Below are 19678 nucleotides of genomic sequence, written 5' to 3' on the forward strand. Positions count from 1 at the left end.
CAGAGCCAGTCGCTGGGGAATTTGCCAAGTTGGGAATGCCTAGGAGATAAAGCAGAGCTCCACTTGGGAGCCAGGGTAAAGGAGGGAGTTCTCTGCTGTATCCACCTCCTGTCCTTTTCTGCTGAAGAAATCGATGAAATCTCTATAATCTGTACTCTACACTGGGAACATCTGAATTTTACAGAGTAGATCTTTTATCTTTTGAATTTTAGTAACAAGGATGATTGGCAAAATCGTATGACTACTGTCCACAAAGAGAGGCCACAACAGTGAGAGGCCCGCGTACCACAAAAAAAAAAAAAAAAAAAAAAATAACTGAATCCAAAGATTTGGTGTACGTTCACAGAGGCAAGGCATGTAATGATGACCATCATATGAAAAAAAGATGCCACTGATTCTAGCAGAATGTAGGCTGATTAGTCTTTCCAGGAATGAGGATAGGTTTGTGCTGATCCTCCCACAGGTCTACGTGTGACTAGTGAAGGAGCTGGCACTCATTATGAGTATGTACAGTTTTGAGGAAATTCCCTGGTGGTCCAGTGGTTAGGACTCAGCACTTTCACTGCCAGGGCCCGGTTCAATCCCCGGTCGGGGGAACTAAGGTCCCACAAGCCGCCGGGCACAGCCAAAAAAAAAAAAAAAGTATGTACGGTTTTGAACTCAGAGCCCCAGCCTCATTAGCGCCACAGTCTGGCCACTGAGCTAACTGCCTGTAGACAGTTGCTTCTATGTCTCGTAGAACTTTCCCTTTAGGCTGTCCATGCGATGACAAAAGAGCCTGTTGAAACTTAAATTTCAGCCCTGCATATAGTTATTTAGCCTCTTCTCTGACACCAATGAAGCAATTTTATTGTTCCCCTTTTCTGGATTAACTGATTATTTCAGCACAGTTATTTCAGCAAAGAATGATGTGAAGCAAACTTCACATACGTCCGTTTTGCTACAGAAACTTACTTGGCAATAATTCTTTAAAAAAAAAAACAACAAAGAGAGCTCCCTGAGACTGTCAGTGTCTGCAGTAGACAGAAATAAGACCTTATTGTCACAAAACAATGTATGGAGAAAAGCCCCAGTGACTTCCAAAGACTAGTTAACTGACCAGTGAGACAGCCAAATTGCTTGTGCCTTTTAGTTGACTTTTCTCCCTTTCTTGATTTCACATTTAATTTGTTCTCTAATTACAAGATAGCCCGTGACTTAAGCAATGCTATTATGCAAAACTCAGAACCTACAAAACACATAATTATGGAATGGTTCTTTACTTTCCAAAAATCATCTATCACGAGATTGATTTTATTAACATTATTATTACCAGTGATAATAATTAATTCACTGAATAGAAGCAGCGATTAAATGAAATAACAATATAAAGCACCCAGCACATCTAGTCATTCAATACAAGTTAATTCCTTTCCATTTAAATCGTGCATTCTAGTATTTATTCTAGTATTTATATGAATCGAAGAACTTAAAGGCTGGCAGTTACTGCTACTTGAAGGTAAATTAAGACAGGCAAGAACGGAAGGAAGGAAAAAAGGAAGGAAATTAAAGCAACTTTGAAATTGTGATTCTAGAAAGAAAAGGTAAAGAATATTCAATTTACCAAAATCCAGTTAACATGTAACTTTTCCAGTGAGGTGATGAGGTTCTGTGCCTCCCCATGCTCTTTTAAAGTCCTCTCTTTAACATGGCCTTCGCTGGAACATTCTTTCACTATGTCTGGGGCAGAGCAAGACAAAGAGGCTGGCTCTAGTAGTATATTTTGAAGTAAGAGTTCTCAAACTTTAAAATATGTCTCTTTTTATACCTCAAAATACTTCTGGTAGTACCTCTGTAAATTTGCTTGCCATCCCTATACCATGATATATTAAAAATCAAACAGCAGATATTTCACCTTAATGTGCAGAAATTTTGTAAAAATTGTTTTACAATTTGTAAAAATTGTAAAAATTGTTTTTACAAATTGTTTTGTAAAAATTGACTAGAGTAAGTAAAAACTACTCGTATCATTTTCATGCGCAATGATTTGTAGCCATTAGGAGAAAAATAATTATTTGGCTAATAGCTGCGGTGGCTTAAATGATCTCATCTCTATTTAAAAAAATCAATTATTGTTTCTTAAGTTTTCTCTGTGCGGCCATTAATTCTCTATCTTGATTTATGAGCCTTCCCTGAGTTAATTATATTTTGAAGACTTGTGGGGCTAGAACTTTGTATTACAGTAAATTTACATTTACATCTTTCCGTTTCCTAAAATCGTTCTTAAGAACTTCATTTTTAAATACATTTAAATATATTTTATAATCATTTAATAAGATGCTTTAGTCTGATACATTTACACAAAATTGCCTCTTTGGGGCTGAAATTTTCAAAGGCTGCCTCGAGGGAGAGAATGCAGCCTTTGGCTTGTGCTTCCAGGTGGCCCCAGACTGCCATCTGGTGGTCATTCAAATGCTTTAATTTTTCAAATTTCTGCCATTTCTCATTTCTACTCGTGTTCAAATGAGTATACAGCCATGATTGTTCTTGTTTTCTTCTTTACAATGATGTCACAGTCTTTTCGGATCTCACAATCAATTTTTAAAAAATACAAAGTCTCCCACTCCATTGTTTCAACGAATAAGAAATGGCCTTTTACCGTATAGCTGCACTAAGGGCACTGGATGGACTCATAAGTATTGTTTTTGAAAGAGCTGATAATAATGCCCACCCAAAGTGAAAAAGCAGGCAAGTGAGAACTAAATGGTAGTCTGGCAACGCAACGGTTACATTCATGAGATTTCTAATCACATCATCCACATTTTTGCCATTGGCAGGAAGCTTTAAAACAGACCAGGGAGCTTTTGAGACAGCGCAGCATCAGCACCACCCAGGAACAGGGTCAGGCAGTAGTTTACTGCAGCGCAGAGGATGAGAGCAGGGAGAGAACACAATGGCGATGTGCTATAAATGTTTGGCAAGGCTGGTACAGCGACTGGAAAAGGCCTGGCCCAGGCAGGCTGGTACTAGATAATGTGTGCGAGCCATATGGTGATTGTCCCTGGCCCACATCGCAGGTGACAGATGTCATTTGTTCATGGCAAATTGACAGAAGAGAGTGGAAAGTAGCTGAGAAATCTGGCTTTCAGCATAGAGGTGATGCAAAGGCATTTCCCACCAATTTCCTCCCAGGTTCTGTTGAGTTCTGCCGTGGTCAAGGACTCAGTGGTCCCTTTGTGTCCTCGTGCCCCCGCAGGAGTTCCAAGTCTCCAGCCTTCTGTTCAGCAGATTTTCTGGAGCTACAGGGTGTCCACAGGTGATGAGGTGATAGGATTTCCACACAGCTCTGTATCCCCGGGCAGAGTACTTGGTGGAAAAGAAGGAAAGGATAAGCGAACAAGCAAATAAGTGCTGACTTTGACTTCACAGTACTGACATGCGATTCCATATCAATTCTCAGACGAGCAGGGATGACGTGCAGTTTCAAGAAGCATGTTCAATATTAGAGTATAATTTCATACTTAGAAGTTTTAAAAGTACATTATATATGCTTATGTAATTCATATTCATAACTATTTATGTAATTTATATTTAGAAAATGAAAAGATACCTATTGTTTTCATAACAGAAACTTCAGAAAATAAAGCTCAACTAAATCTTTTTGCTTGATAAGCCAATTCTCAAGAAAGGAGGGGTAAAAGCTCCCTTAGGGAGATATCTCAGAATTCCCAGGGGTGAACAATTTTTATTTTTATTGAAAGATGAGGCTTAAATGCTTTTCAATTAGAAATAGGGTTTGAGTTCTCCCTACAATAGTGTTCTTTTTATGTCTATATTTAAAATTAAAATAAGATAAACCAAGATAAGATATCAATGAAGCACCCATAACGTGCAAAGCATTATACCCCAACAAATAACTGTTTCTGAAATACAGATCAGTTTGGGGGAGAGGGCTTGCATAACCAGAGAAGTCTTCACTGTTAATGGCATGTTTCCCTAATATAGTTTAAAACACGAATTGCAGAGCAATACAGTAGTCCCCCCTTACCTGCGGGGGATACGTTCCGAGGCCCCCAGTGGATGCCTGAAACTGTGGATAGTATGGAACCCCATATATACTGATATTTCCTGTACTATCGGGCGGGTAGCAGATACAGCGTGGATACACTGAACAAAGGGATGATCCACATCCTGGGAAGGACAGCGTGAGATTTCATCACACTACTCAGAACAGTGTGCAATTTAAAACTTATGAATTGTTTATTTCTGGAACTTTCCATTTAATATTTTCAGACAGCAGTTGACTGTGGGTAACTCAGAAAGCAAAACTGCAGATAAGGAGGGGACTACTGTAATAGTAATATTTTATATACAACTTTTCAGAAAGACACCTCTATAAAGTCAATAAGTATTTTTTGGTGACTAATACTTAATATGTGGCATGCCCTGCCCCCCATTTACCTCCCTCCAATCCACCTCCACATTGAAGCAATAGTAACCTTTCTGGAATACCTACTGGATTGCCCTGTCCTTCGATTTGCTTTCAGCATTTTCCTTGTTGCCAGCAGGTTGAAGTCCAAACTCCTTAGCGTGGCTTAGAAAGCCCAGTGTGATCTAGATCCAGCCTACCTGCCTGGCCTCAGCTCTTGCCATTCACCCACCCCTTCCAACACACCCATACTCTGGCCACACAAAATTCCTGTCATTCCCTGAAAAAGCCATGTTCTCTTTCTTATCCTGACCCTCACAGTGCTATGCCCTGTGTCAGGAATACTCTCCCCATCCTGTTCCACCCACCACCCTGCCTTTATCTGGCCAACCCCTAGTCACCCTTTATGTCTCAACTCAGATGTCCCAGCCTCCAGGACGCCTTTCTTGACCTCTTAAGTCTGAGTTAGCTGCTCTTCCTCCACTTCCCATAAGCGCCCTGTACCTCCTCTGTCATAACACATTTCACACTATATTATAATTGTCTGGTTATTTGTCTTTCTCTTCCATTAAACTGTAAGTTTAAGATAGACACATTATTGCCCACTACTGTATCCACTAGGGTCCACCACAGTGCCTGGCACACAGTAAGTGCTCCATAAATTTGTGTTGAATGGATGAATGTGTATTTTCTTTAATCTCCTGAACTCCAATGGTACTATTATGCTGTCATGCCTTTGTCTCGTTTCAGTCTGTGATGCTTCTCTTACATAGCCAGCGGCGTTATATCTTTGAGTATGACCAATCGGATTGTCTGCTCTCAGTCACCATGCCTAGTATGGTGCGCCACAGTTTACAAACCATGCTTTCAGTGGGCTACTACCGGAACATCTACTCCCCACCAGACAGTAGCACTTCTTTTATCCAAGACTATAGTCGAGATGGCCGACTACTACAGACCCTGCAGCTGGGGACAGGGCGCAGAGTTTTATACAAGTACACCAAGCAAGCAAGGCTGTCCGAGATTCTCTATGATACCACCCAGGTCACATTAACATATGAAGAGTCTTCTGGAGTGATTAAGACAATACACCTGATGCACGATGGCTTCATTTGCACAATCAGATACAGGCAAACAGGTCTGTTGTGAAAGGGTGGTGATGTATACAACCACATCAGTCTTATGAAATTTTTGCTGGCCACAGTCTGAGATATAAGCATTAACCTATAGACATTCTTCAATTCAACCAAATTTCACTTGCATTATCAAATTATCTTCCATTGAAAATGAAAAACATAAGTGACATGAAAGCTGATTCCTTAAAAACATACAGTACATTTCTCTTTCTGTGTCTCAGCTCTCAAGAAAGTTGAGTTCTAGGTACCTAGTCTAACTGTGTACCGGTCCCTACTCACCACCAAATCTTCCCAAAGATGCAGCTGCAAGATATGAGTCTCACTGAAACTAACTCAAGCCCTATATAACCTCTATAAGCCTCAGTTGATGGCAACATGTCTTTAAAAGTCACAACTTTTGATTATACTTCATCCTTTCGGTTTATAAAATGCCCAAATCCAGTTACTTGAATGCTGGAATTGGTCAAAACCTGACCCTCTGACTTTGTAGCACAGGTTAAATAAACTGAAAGTATTTTTGTCAGTAATTGTTTTTAAAAAAACATGTTTATAATATCAGTTTCATCACCTCAACTACTGGATGGGTTATTACTTCTAAAGTTCCTATAGTTAAATTATTCTGTAACTATAATATACAGTATTTAAAATTTTTTCATATTTGGTGACCACAACTATGAGAATATATATATCTATGAGATGAGATGCCCAGGCATTAGATATCAGAGGTCAATCTCTAATATTTTATTTTGAATGTAAAAGCATCCATACTAAAGAAAAGAACACTAGAACTTTATGATTGTTCAGTGTTGAGCGCCTAGCTTTGTTCTCATTATTTTTATTTTGATCCCTTCAGGACCTCTTATTGGGCGCCAGATTTTCAGATTCAGTGAAGAAGGCCTTGTGAATGCTCGGTTTGACTACAGCTACAACAACTTCCGCGTCACCAGCATGCAAGCTGTGATAAATGAAACCCCTTTGCCCATAGATCTGTACCGATATGTTGATGTCTCTGGTAGAACAGAGCAGTTTGGAAAATTCAGTGTAATTAATTACGATTTAAATCAGGTCATAACTACTACAGTGATGAAGCACACCAAGATCTTCAACGCCAATGGACAAGTCATTGAAGTCCAGTATGAAATCCTAAAGGCAATTGCCTACTGGATGACTATTCAATACGATAATATGGGCCGAATGGTAATATGTGATATCAGAGTAGGAGTAGATGCCAATATAACAAGATATTTCTATGAATACGATGCTGATGGGCAACTTCAAACTGTTTCTGTAAATGATAAAACCCAGTGGCGTTATAGTTATGATCTGAATGGCAACATCAACCTCTTAAGCCACGGGAATAGTGCTCGTCTTACTCCTCTCCGATATGACCTCCGAGATCGCATCACCAGACTAGGAGAAATTCAGTATAAAATGGATGAAGATGGCTTTCTGAGGCAGAGGGGAAATGACATATTCGAATATAATTCTAATGGTCTGCTGCAGAAAGCCTACAATAAGGCTTCTGGCTGGACTGTGCAGTATTACTACGATGGGCTTGGGCGACGTGTCGCCAGTAAGTCCAGCCTAGGACAGCACCTCCAGTTCTTTTATGCAGACCTTGCCAACCCCATAAGAGTTACTCATTTGTACAACCACACGAGCTCAGAGATTACATCCCTGTATTATGATCTCCAAGGTCACCTTATTGCCATGGAGCTAAGCAGTGGTGAAGAATATTACGTAGCCTGTGATAATACAGGAACCCCACTAGCCGTGTTCAGCAGTCGAGGTCAGGTGATAAAAGAGATACTGTACACGCCTTATGGAGATATCTATCATGACACTTACCCTGACTTTCAGGTCATCATTGGTTTTCATGGAGGACTCTATGATTTCCTTACTAAATTAGTGCACCTGGGGCAAAGAGACTATGATGTTGTTGCTGGTAGATGGACGACGCCTAATCATCACATATGGAAACAGTTGAACCTCCTTCCTAAACCATTCAACCTCTACTCTTTTGAAAATAACTATCCAGTTGGCAAAATTCAAGATGTTGCAAAGTATACCACAGGTATTTAAACGGTGTAACACTTTATGCTAAGGTAAAGAGAAAACTCGTTTATCACATAATCTCAATGCCTTTGTAAATATGCTTCCTCTTCCTGCCAGCTAGCCCACAAGTTATTGTGCAGTCACTCTCTTCCTTAGTCTTCTAGAGTGAGCAGAACTGTGTATGTTGGCATAAAACATGATGCTTTTGCATCCCAGTACATTTTCTCTTTCCTTTTAAGCTTTCTTTTTGTAGTTTTCACTCTTAAAAGTTTCTACAAATAATTTCATAGAAGAAAAATCGGGATTCTGTTGCATCAAGTAAATCTAATATCACAGTCTGTGTGGCCTTATTACCACTACCACATTGAGAATTTCCACACAGTAAACTGAGCTGATCTCTGTGATTATCCATGAATCAAAAGCTTTCCCTGGGGAACGGATCATATGTTTTGGAGTGGGTGACATAAGGGGGAGTTTATCCCTAACTTACCATTGGCTAAACATATCGAAGGCAGGAGAGGCATCTTTCAAGCTTTCCACAAAATTTGTAAAGTATGGGCTTTGAAATCTTTTTTTCTTTTAAATTTTTGTCTCACAGACATTGGAAGTTGGTTGGAGCTATTTGGTTTCCAACTACACAATGTACTACCTGGATTTCCCAAACCAGAATTAGAAAATTTGGAATTAACTTATGAGCTTCTACAGCTTCAGACAAAAACTCAAGAGTGGGATCCTGGAAAGGTTAGTATATGTTTTACCATCTCTATTTAGCTGAAAAAAACAGAAGAGCATCCAACACCGTGAAACATATATTTGCTTACTTATGTTTGAGTCTTCTTGAATATTCACTTAAATGTCCATGATTAATAAGGAGGTAGAAAAAAGCTTCCATGAGGAAAGGATCAGGGAATTGGAGCTTTGGGAAAAGAAAAGACTAATGTGTGACTTGATGACTGCTGCAGAAGAAAAAAGTGGAACTGAACTTTAACAATTCTAAAATGGGCTACCAAGGGCAATTATGGAGGGGGACTTCCCTGGCGGTCCAGTGGTTAAGACTTTGCCTTCCAATGCAGGGGGTGTGGGTTCGATCCCTGGTGGGGGAGCTAAGATCCCACATGCTTCATGGTCCAAAAACCGAAACATAAAACAGAAGCAGTATTGTAAAAAATTCAATAAAGACTTTAAAAATGGTCCACATCAAAAAAAATCTTTAAAATAAAAAAGGGGCAATTATGGATTCTATATAGAGAAAATTGTTCACTAAGAGACCTAAAACATCAGATCTCCAACTGCAAAATAATTCAGGGCATAGTGCATTAAGAGCATGGGAATAACAAATTAAATTATTCTGATAAATGGGACTTCCCTGGCAGTCCGGTGGTTACGACTCTGACCTCCATTGCACGGGGCACAGGTTCAATCCCTGGTTGGGGAACTAGGATCTTGCATGCCTCATGATTGCAGCCAAAAAAAAAAAAAAATTATTCTGATAAAGAAAAAGTATAAAAATACAAACACATGGGCTTCCCTGGTGGCGCAGTGGTTGAGAGTCCGCCTGCCGATGCAGGGGACACGGGTTCTTGCCCCGGTCTGGGAAGATCCAACATGCTGCGGAGCAGCTGGCTCCCTGAGCCATGGCCACTGAGCCTGTGCATCCAGAGCCTGTGCTCTGCAACGGGAGAGGCCACAACAGTGAGAGGCCCACGTACCACAAAAAAAAAAAAAAAGGAGGCTAAACAATACACTACTTAATAATGAAGTGATCACTGAAGAAATCAGAGGAAATCAAAAAAATACCTAGAAAAAAATGACAATTGAGACACGACGACCCAAAACCTATGGGATGCAACAAAAGCAGTTCTAAGAGGGAAGTTTATAGCAATACAATCCTGCCTTAAAAAAACAGGAAACATCTCAAATAAACAACCTAACCTTGCACCTAAAGCAATTGGAGAAAGAAGAACAAAAACAGCCCAAAGTTAGCAGAAGGAAAGAAATCATAAAGATCAGATCAGAAATAAATAAAAAAGAAATGAAGGAAACGACAGCAAAGATCAATAAAACTAAAAGCTGGTTCTTTGAGAAGATAAACAAAATTGATAAACCATTAGCCAGACTCATCAAGAAAAAAAGGGAGAAGACTCAAATCAATAGAATTAGAAATAAAAAAGGAGAAGTAACTGACACTGCAGAAATACAAAGGATCATGAGAGATTACTACAAGCAACTCTATGCCAAGAAAATGGACAACCTGGAAGAAATGGACAAATTCTTAGAAATGTACAACCTGCCAAGACTGAACCAGGAAGACATAGAAAATATGAACAGATCAATCACAAGCACTGAAATTGAAACTGTGATTAAAAATCTTCCAACAAACAAAAGCCCAGGACCACATGGCTTCACAGGCGAATTCTATCAAACATTTAGAGAAGAGCTAACACCTATCCTTCTCAAACTCTTCCAAAATATAGCAGAGGGAGGAACACTCCCAAACTCATTCTACAAGGCCACCATCACCCTGATACCAAAACCAGGCAAAGATGTCACAAAGAAAGAAAACTACAGGCCAATGTCACTGATGAACATAGATGCAAAAATCCTCAACAAAATACTATGAAACAGAATCCAACAGCACATCAAAAGGATCATGCACCATGATCAAGTGGGGTTTATTCCAGGAATGCAAGGATTCTTCAAGATACGCAAATCAATCAATGTGATAAACCATATTAACAGATTGAAGGAGAAAAACCATATGATCATCTCAATAGATGCAGAGAAAGCTTTCGACAAAATTCAACACCCATTTATGATAAAAACCCTGCACAAAGTAGGCATAGAGGGAACTTTCCTCAACATAATAAAGGCCATATATGACAGACCCACAGCCAACATCGTCCTCAATGGTGAAAAACTGAAACCATTTCCACTAAGATCAGGAACAAGACAAGGTTGCCCACTCTCACCACTCTTATTCAACATAGTTTTGGAAGTTTTAGCCACAGCAATCAGAGAAGAAAAAGAAATAAAAGGAATCCAAATCAGAAAAGAAGAAGTAAAGCTGTCACTTTTTGCTAATGACATGATACTATACATAGAGTATCCTAAAGATGCTACCAGAAAACTACTAGAGCTAATCAATGAATTTGGTAAAGTAGCATGACACAAAATTAATGCACTGAAATCTCTTGCATTCCTATACACTAATGATGAAAAATCTGAAAGTGAAATTAAGAAAACACTCCCATTTACCAATGCAACAAAAGAATTAAATATATAGGAATAAACCTACCTAAGGAGACAGAAGACCTGTACGCAGAAAATTATAAGACACTGATGAAAGAAATTAAAGATAATACAAATAGATGGAGAGATATACCATGTTCTTGGATTGGAAGAATCAACACTGTGAAAATGACTCTACTACCCAAAGCAATCTACAGATTCAATGCAATCCCTATCAAACTACCAATGGCATTTTTCACAGAACTAGAACAAAAAATTTCACAATTTGTATGGAAACACAGAAGACCCCGAATAGCCAAAGCAATCTTGAGAAAGAAAAATGGAGCTGGAGGAATCAGGCTCCCTGACTTCAGACTATACTACAAAGCTACAGTAATGAAGACAGTATGGTACTGGCACAAAAACAGAAATATAGACCAATGGAACAGGATAGAAAGCCCAGAGATAAACCCATGCACATATAGTCACCTTATCTTTGATAAAGGAGGCAAGAATATACAGTGGAGAAAAGACAGCCTCTTCAATAAGTGGTGCTGGGAAAACTGGACAGCTACATGTAAAAGTATGAAATTAGAACACTCCCTAACACCATACACAAAAAAAACCTCAAAATGGATTAAAGCCCTAAATGTAACGCCAGACACTATCAAACTCTTAGAGGAAAACATAGGCAGAACCCTCTATGACATAAATCACAAGATCCTTTTTGACCCACCTCCTAGAGAAATGGAAATAAAAACAAAAATAAACAAATGGGACCTAATGAAACTTAAAAGCTTTTGCACAGCAAAGGAAACCATAAACAAGACCGAAAGACAACCCTCAGAATGGGAGAAAATATTTGCCAATGAAGCAACTGACAAAGGATTAATCTCCAAAATTACAAGCAGCTCATGCAGCTCAATAACAAAAAACAAACAACCCAATCCAAAAATGGGCAGAAGACCTAAACAGACATTTGTCCAAAGAAGATATACAGATTGCCAACAAACACATGAAAGAATGCTTTAACATCATTAATCATTAGAGAAATGCAAATCAAAACTACAATGAGATATCATCTCACACCAGTCACAATGGCCATCATCAAAAAATCTACAAACAATAAATGCTGGAGAGGGTGTGGAGAAAAGGAAACCCTCTTGCGCTGCTGGTGGGAATGTGAATTGGTACAGCCACTATGGAGAACAGTATGGAGGTTCCTTAAAAAACTACAAATAGAACTACCATATGACCCAGCAATCCCACTACTGGGCATATACCCTGAGAAAACCATAATTCAAAAAGAGTCATGTACCAAAATGTTTATTGCAGCTCTATTTACAATAGCCAGGACATGGAAGCAACCTAAGTGTCCATCAACAGATGAATGGATAAAGAAGATGTGGCCGATATATACAATGGAATGTTACGCAGCCATAAAAAGAAACAAAATTGAGTTACTTGTAGTGAGGTGGATGGACCTAGAGTCTGTCATACAGAGTGAAGTAGGTCAGAAAGAGAAAAACAAATACTATATGCTAACACATATATATGGAATCTAAGAAAAAAGAAAAGGTCATGAAGAAACTAGGGGCAAGACGGGTATGAAGACACAGACCTACTAGAGAATGGACTTGAGGATATGGGGAGGGGGAAGGGTAAGCTGTGACAAAGTGAGAGAGTGGCATGGACATATATACACTACCAAACGTAAAATAGATAGCTAGTGGGAAGCAGCCGCATAGCCCAGGGAGATCAGCTCGGTGCTTTGTGACCACCTAGAGGGGTGGGACAGGGAGGCGTGGGAGGGAGGGAGACGCAAGAGGGAAGAGAGATGGGAACATATGTATATGTATAACTGATTCACTTTGTTATAAAGCAGAAACTAACACACCATTGTAAAGCAATTATACTACAATAAAGATGTTAAAAAAAAACAAGAAAAAACAGTATACAAGGGTAATGAAGCAAAATAATAAATATTACAGAGAGAAAGTCTCTGGAAAAATAGGAATACCAAAACATTCAAGGTTCGGCAGATAATTCCATCACTTAATGAGGTACAAATGACAAGAAGAAAAGAACTTTATCTTTCAGCTGAAAGAAAGAGGAATATCTGTGTTTGCCCAAAAAATGGCTTTAACAAAATAAAACTGCAACTTGGGGTGAGAGGGCTTGAAATTCAAGTATAAAAATTATAAAGGAAACGAAATTCTAAATAAGTACTATAGGCTTATCCCTTTTTGTAAATACATATAACATGTAAATGCTTTTTGTAATTAAACGTCCTGAAAAAAGTTTAATAAAATTTTGAAAATTTCTGATGCTTTGCAATGGATACTTGGAGGTTCATTATTCTCTTCTCTTTATTTCTTAGTATGTTTGAAATCTGCCATAGTAAAAAGGTTTTTTTTTTTAAATCCACATAAAAAGATCCATGGACTTGCTGATTTGCCCTTGTGATTTATAAGGTCATAAGCTACTTGAAAGCAAGAATGATGCCTTATACCGTCTCTTTATACCTCACTGTGGCTAATGTATTACTCTACATCCAATAAGAAACAGCTAGTCAGTGTCCGTTGAATGGGTAAAAATAAAATGTCTTTGTTTGGGGGGAACTAGACCCACTTAAGTGCCTTTTAGCTCTGTGATTCTGTGGTATCAAGTTTTAACGTATTTGCTTATGCTTAACTCTTAACTCACCAAGATATCAAGAAATATATGCCAGGTGATCAAGTCACCTGTTAGTCTTTTCCAAAGCTCTGGTGAAGAGATTCCAAACGTGGCTTGTTTTTAAATCACAAACCAGCAAATTAAAGAGAGAAGGAAGCAACCTGGCAAGCCTTTGCTTTCTACAGTGACCAAGCGTATGCTAGGTGTCTAATCGTCTGCTGCCTTTGCTCTGTGCCTTTCTTCTTTCCTAGACCATCCTGGGTATCCAGTGTGAGCTCCAGAAACAGCTCAGGAATTTCATTTCCTTGGACCAACTTCCTATGACTCCCCGATATAATGATGGACGGTGCCTTGAAGGAGGGAAGCAACCAAGGTTTGCTGCTGTTCCTTCTGTTTTCGGCAAAGGTATAAAATTCGCCATCAAGGATGGCATAGTAACAGCCGATATTATAGGAGTAGCCAATGAAGATAGCAGGCGGCTGGCTGCCATTCTCAATAATGCTCATTACCTGGAAAACCTACATTTTACCATAGAGGGGAGGGACACGCACTACTTCATTAAGCTTGGGTCTCTGGAGGAAGACCTGGTGCTCATCGGGAACACTGGGGGGAGGCGCATTCTGGAGAATGGTGTCAATGTCACTGTGTCCCAGATGACTTCGGTGTTGAATGGGAGGACTAGACGGTTTGCAGATATCCAGCTCCAGCACGGGGCTCTGTGCTTCAACATCCGGTATGGGACAACTGTCGAAGAGGAAAAGAATCACGTGTTGGAGATCGCCAGACAGCGTGCTGTGGCCCAGGCCTGGACTAAGGAGCAAAGAAGGCTGCAAGAAGGGGAAGAGGGTATCCGGGCATGGACAGAGGGGGAAAAGCAGCAGCTGCTGAGCACTGGGAGAGTACAAAGTTATGATGGGTATTTTGTTTTGTCTGTTGAGCAGTATTTAGAACTTTCTGACAGTGCCAACAATATTCACTTTATGAGACAGAGCGAAATAGGCAGGAGGTAACAAAAAAAATCTCTGCCTTTGCGTCACCAAAGACTGCCTGTTTTTAAAACATAAAATGGTTTATTGTATTGGTTTTCTAGATCAGAACTCTGTATATGTAAATATGGAGGAGAAACATATCCAACTGCCTTTCAATGTGACGGAAGATGGTATTTTAATATTGTTTGTTTAAACTCTTTAAGAAATGACAGAGATTTTTAGTTCTTGTGTGGCAGTATTCAAAATAACACAAGTAGAACTCAACTAAAAAAAAATTTTTTTCAGCAAGCACCGCTTTCAATTTGTGGAACCATGCCGATGTTCAAATATAAAGGAAGAACCCAAGGTTCTCTATGTCTATTGTGACACGTGGTTTCATATTCAGCTTTTGGCAGAACTTGCGGGCTATTTGAAAGGTGGTGCAATCATATCTGAACCTTGCATTTTGAAAGACTGCCAGCTCTTTCACATGTTCCAGATCTGTTATAGGAAACTTTGAAAGAAGTGTAAAATGTCTTCGGCCACCATCTCCTAGAGTCAGGACCCATTTGCCCTTCATCCCTGATGATTCCTCCTTGCTTGTTGAAATAGATGCCATGTTGTTGTGCTGTGTTTTGGCGTGTGGTGGCTGGGTTCTGTCTACCACGCTTCCCTGTGGGTGTGGTCACCAAACCCAGTTGCCACTCTTTGCTCGTGTGTACATGATACCAAGGCAGCTGGCCAATGTAACTCCTCCCACCCAACTTGTTTTGACTACATTTTGTACTCAGTTGTCCAGCTGTATTAGTGTCATGAAAACATAGCTTTTATTAACCTGGGTAGGAATTTCTCATTTATATATAGGGTGTGTTTTGGTCATAGTTTCACATTCGTGATTCAGTATTTATACACTAATCCAATGGTTTTGTGCACATGAAAGGTAATTTACTACAAAGTGTGATTCTGGTACAAAAAAAAAAAATAGGCTTTCACAGGCATACATGCCTGGGATGCCGACACATTACCCTGCAGAAATTCATAAGAGCCAAAAACCTTTTTAAAAAAAATAGACATAGTACTAAGGTGAAAGGAAAGTACCAAAGGGAAGACCAAACTAAACATCACGGGAAGTTGCTGCCACATTGTTTCACCCCACTTAGATTTATCTTTCAAATGTGCAATTCTGTATTGAACATCTCCCAGCCATAGGAAATTTAATTAAGTGAGTCCTTTCCAACCTAAAATATTTCAACTAATTATAGAGAGGCAGACTATTTTTTACTAAGATAATTTATATGGTTAGTTATTTTAGTTCTCTGTCTTTGCCCATTTAGTTTTGATTTAATCATCTCTCCTGCCTAGGAAAATAGCTATTTTCCAGGAAGGGTTATTTTGTTCTACAATCATTTAAAATGCAGAAAAGATCAGGATTAGTGTTAATATCAGCTGCAGTTTCTCAATCTGTATGAATCCTGTCGTAAAAGAAGCCCCTTGGTGAGCTGGGAGTTTTGTGCCCAGTGACAAAGAGACAGTTTGTAAACTGCTGTGCAATTGTAAGTTACCACAAATGAAAATACAGGACAGCACAATGTGGCCTGTGGAAAATTCTCCTGAGCCAGCTTCAGCACTTTCATCACCAGGTCTGGACACTCACTATGTCTGAAGGAGAATTTATGATGGAATGTCGCAGTTTGGATTCTTTCCAGCCACTACCTAAATGCAGTGTGGGGGTCATTGCCTTGCTTTGTGATGACAGTCTTTTTTGAAAATATGCAAAGTCAGAATCCAGGCTCACATTAAGGTTTTTAAAGAGTCTGGCTCCTAACTACACAAAGAGTGAGAGAAAGGCAAGGGCCCGCTGACAGTAGGGGAGGGTGTATCCAGACATTTCATTTTCAAACCTTCAGGTTGGGATTACACATGTATTCCAAGAGAGAGAAAGAATTCACGATGAACTCATATTGGGGTTTTTTCCCCTGAATCAGGCCTGTGTTAATGGTATAGTATTTATTCAGGACAGGATCTAAAATTACTAGCAAACTTGTTGAAAATTTGAATACCTCCACACCAGCCTAAAAATGGACCTTAAGTTCCTAGAACCTCTGATGTTCTTTTAAATCAATGGAAAAGTAACTTATGAACTGTATATAAAGAGTGCATTCATAAATGTGATGATGTATTTTATCACTAATCCAAGATGTCAATATTAGAGTCTATTTTGCTTATACTTTAAGCGATTATACTTTTTTGCAATTCACTGATGATGTATCATTTTCAAACTGCTTTAAATATCCATTAGAAACAAGTATTTGAAGCTTTTACTTAATAGTAATTACCATGAACTGTGCATTTCTAGTTTGAAATACATATTTAATTTGTGCCTTTAGTTTCTTAAAGTTATATTTGTATTATATTCAGAAAATGCACTTTTTATCACTTAGAGCTGTGGTTTTAACACTGCCTTGAACTATTACTGTTCTCTTTACCACTTCCAAAGTTTTTTAGGAGGAAAGAGAAAAAAACCCAAAAGGTTAGCACTAATGAGTAGTAAATCTAAGAGAAACATTTTGGCATTTCTTAATAAGAACATGGAGATATTGAGTACATCACTTCCTATTCATGTGAATACAAAGGATGCCTTTATTGACTTGTAGTTCTGAAGTTTAAATTAATGAAAGAACAATTCATTTGTATTTCTTGATGAAAGTAAAAGCATTTTAAAGAGAAATATATGAATTTCTCATACCCAGAAGACAGGTGGCTGACACTACACAGCCACACACCATTCAAGTAAGTTCAAGTGAGAGCACAGCAGTTGGGCTCTCCTATGAAGAATATTCTGGGCCGGAGGCAGGGAATACTCCATGGTTGTTTCTTTTTCCTAGCTAGGCCCATTTTATTTGTGCTTTGTTTTATTTTGTTTTGACTCTTGCACTACAGTCTAGAGATCCAAATGAGCTGAAAAGTTCACAGTTGAACAGACATTTAAATATATTTATTTTTAGTTGTCATTCTAATCATTACTGATTAGAAGCATGATTCCTGAAGGAAAGGGATATAAAGCCCAATTCATACTAATTTTTAGTAAAACACTCACCATATAAATAGGCATATGTTTTATTTTTAACCCAACAAAATAATGTATAAAATAAGCGTGTCCTTTACTGTCAATTTATCTAGAAGATCTATAATATAGAGACTATATATATAATATAATATATACAACATAGCCAAATGTATGAAAACTTAACGATGTATAATTTGGAATTCACATGCTATGTAGAGAGGTATACAATTAATTCTAATTTTTGTAAGATTGTTCTTTTTCATTACTATTGACACAGTTTCAAGCATCCTATCATGTTGTTTCTACTTTTTTTCCTCTCTTTCCTTTTTTTAAAAAAATTTTTAACCAGACCAGGCCCTACTGTAATAGCACCTAAGAGAGTCAGGGCAAAGTTTTTGCATTTATAAAGATATGTTCCTGTAAGGGCAACTGTAATGGAGTTCAGTGGTAATGGAAGCAAAAGTACAGTAATCAAGTACTGAAAGGAACTTTTGGAGAGACTGGAGAGTATTATAGCTTGTGGAAAAACAGAAGGCTACAGGTTGGATGCAACGTTCTTGTGTTCTTAGAGGAACTCACGTACACATAGCTGACCTGACTAGTACTTCAGATCTCAGACTGCTCTTCCACAGCCTTCTGTAAGGTTCTTTATTCTGCAAAAAAACAAAAAAACAAAAAAAGCAAAAAAACAAAACAAAGAAAAAAACCAGAAAATAACAAACAACAACAAAAAAGAATTCAACCACAAAATAGTGACTGTTTCAGTGTGTCCTTCACGTGAAAGCTATTAAGGACCAAATATACTACTGTGTGTAAGAAGAAATTACTTCCTAAACAGTAACTGAAAATAGTTAGAGTTAAACTTGCTGTGGATTTTGTCTTGGCAGTTGTCATCTTACATTATTTGTCAAAGGAAACGTGTTTGGCAGTTAAAAAAATCTTTCCTTAGATTTAGTGGTGGACTTTAACCTCTTAAATAAATGTTAGTATATCAGATTGTGTCCTTGAAAATATTTTACTTGTATGATTCATGACAATGTCTAAATCTTTACTATTCTTCTGGCAAAAGCATCAGTAAGAAAGAAGGTGAAAAAGAGAAGTATAGCCTTTACGTCAGAAAAATATTCTTTTTAGCTGCTTACTTTCTCATGAGAAGTAAAGATGTTTACAGTGTATGCCAAGATTTTCAGTTTCTATATAACAACAGTTAGAGGTTCTAATCATACAGGAAATTGTGTTATAATGGCCTGAGCCATGTTGCTAGGAAACAATAGGTTCCAGTTTTGTATTCCTGCTCTCAATCCTGTGCTGAAAAGTGACTGGATACTGTACAGGTTCATGTTCTCTGGCTGCAGTTAAATGGTCTTTTGCATTTTGCTCTGGCTTTCAGGCCAGAAGCATGCATTTTTCTACAAGAGCATCACAACATGCTGTAAATATTTAAAGTTAAACATTATGTGTCGATATTTGAAAGAAAAAAGTACTTTGAATATTTCATTTTTAAAAAATAAAATTGCAAATGAACACTGTGTCCCATTTTATTCATGCGCCAAACTGCATTCTCAAGTCAGTCTGGTCACCTGAGATTTGAAAAGTGGCTCCCTAAAAGGGAGCAATAAAACCACATCACCTTGAAAATATAGGTGCATAAGTCAAAAAGGCACTAATCCTAAGCAGACGCCTCTTCACTTTTATTTTTCATACATATAGGATCTCTGACATAAATGACCATTTAATAAAAATAAAAATAAAAAAAGAGTAGCTGTTTCAAGTTTAAATGCCTCTAGGCTAGGACTCATAAAGGTTCTCTCTCCTGCTGATGCCTTTCTGGGCAATAGAAAGAAAATTAAGAATTGAAAAACAGGGGTGGGAGGGAGCTAGGAGAGCAGGGCAACCCAACGCATTGGCAAAGAATGAATGGGGCAGGGGAGGCAATCAGGAAAGACTAAAAAACAACTCTTCTGAGGCCCGAAGTCCTGGGCAGTTACAATGGCCATTGGCACTTATTTTTCACAAAAAGACATTTACGAGTGACACTGGGAAGGCTGGCCAACAGATCTTCCAAAATTCATCTTGATAGTAATGAGGTACCTATAGTCCAAACAGCCTGTTACTGAAACTTGCTTGGAATCCTGGAATT

The 19678-nt window shown here is 38.5% G+C and overlaps 1 protein-coding gene across 3 annotated transcripts in view; it reads left to right on the top strand.

Annotated features, from left to right (window-relative positions):
• TENM1 (teneurin transmembrane protein 1) overlaps positions 1 to 14513 on the top strand; it is a 566015-nt gene extending 551502 nt beyond the window's left edge. For all 3 annotated transcript variants that reach the window (XM_060136803.1, XM_060136804.1, XM_060136805.1), the window contains 4 exons: positions 5159 to 5546; positions 6398 to 7618; positions 8198 to 8340; positions 13755 to 14513. In XM_060136803.1, coding sequence (XP_059992786.1) covers positions 5159 to 5546; positions 6398 to 7618; positions 8198 to 8340; positions 13755 to 14513 — 2511 coding nt within the window. The remainder of the gene's footprint in view (positions 1 to 5158; positions 5547 to 6397; positions 7619 to 8197; positions 8341 to 13754) is intronic.
• Positions 14514 to 19678: the final 5165 nt, after the last annotated feature.

The sequence above is a fragment of the Lagenorhynchus albirostris genome, chromosome X (genome assembly GCF_949774975.1).
Source record: "Lagenorhynchus albirostris chromosome X, mLagAlb1.1, whole genome shotgun sequence".
Taxonomy (NCBI): Eukaryota; Metazoa; Chordata; class Mammalia; order Artiodactyla; family Delphinidae; genus Lagenorhynchus; species Lagenorhynchus albirostris.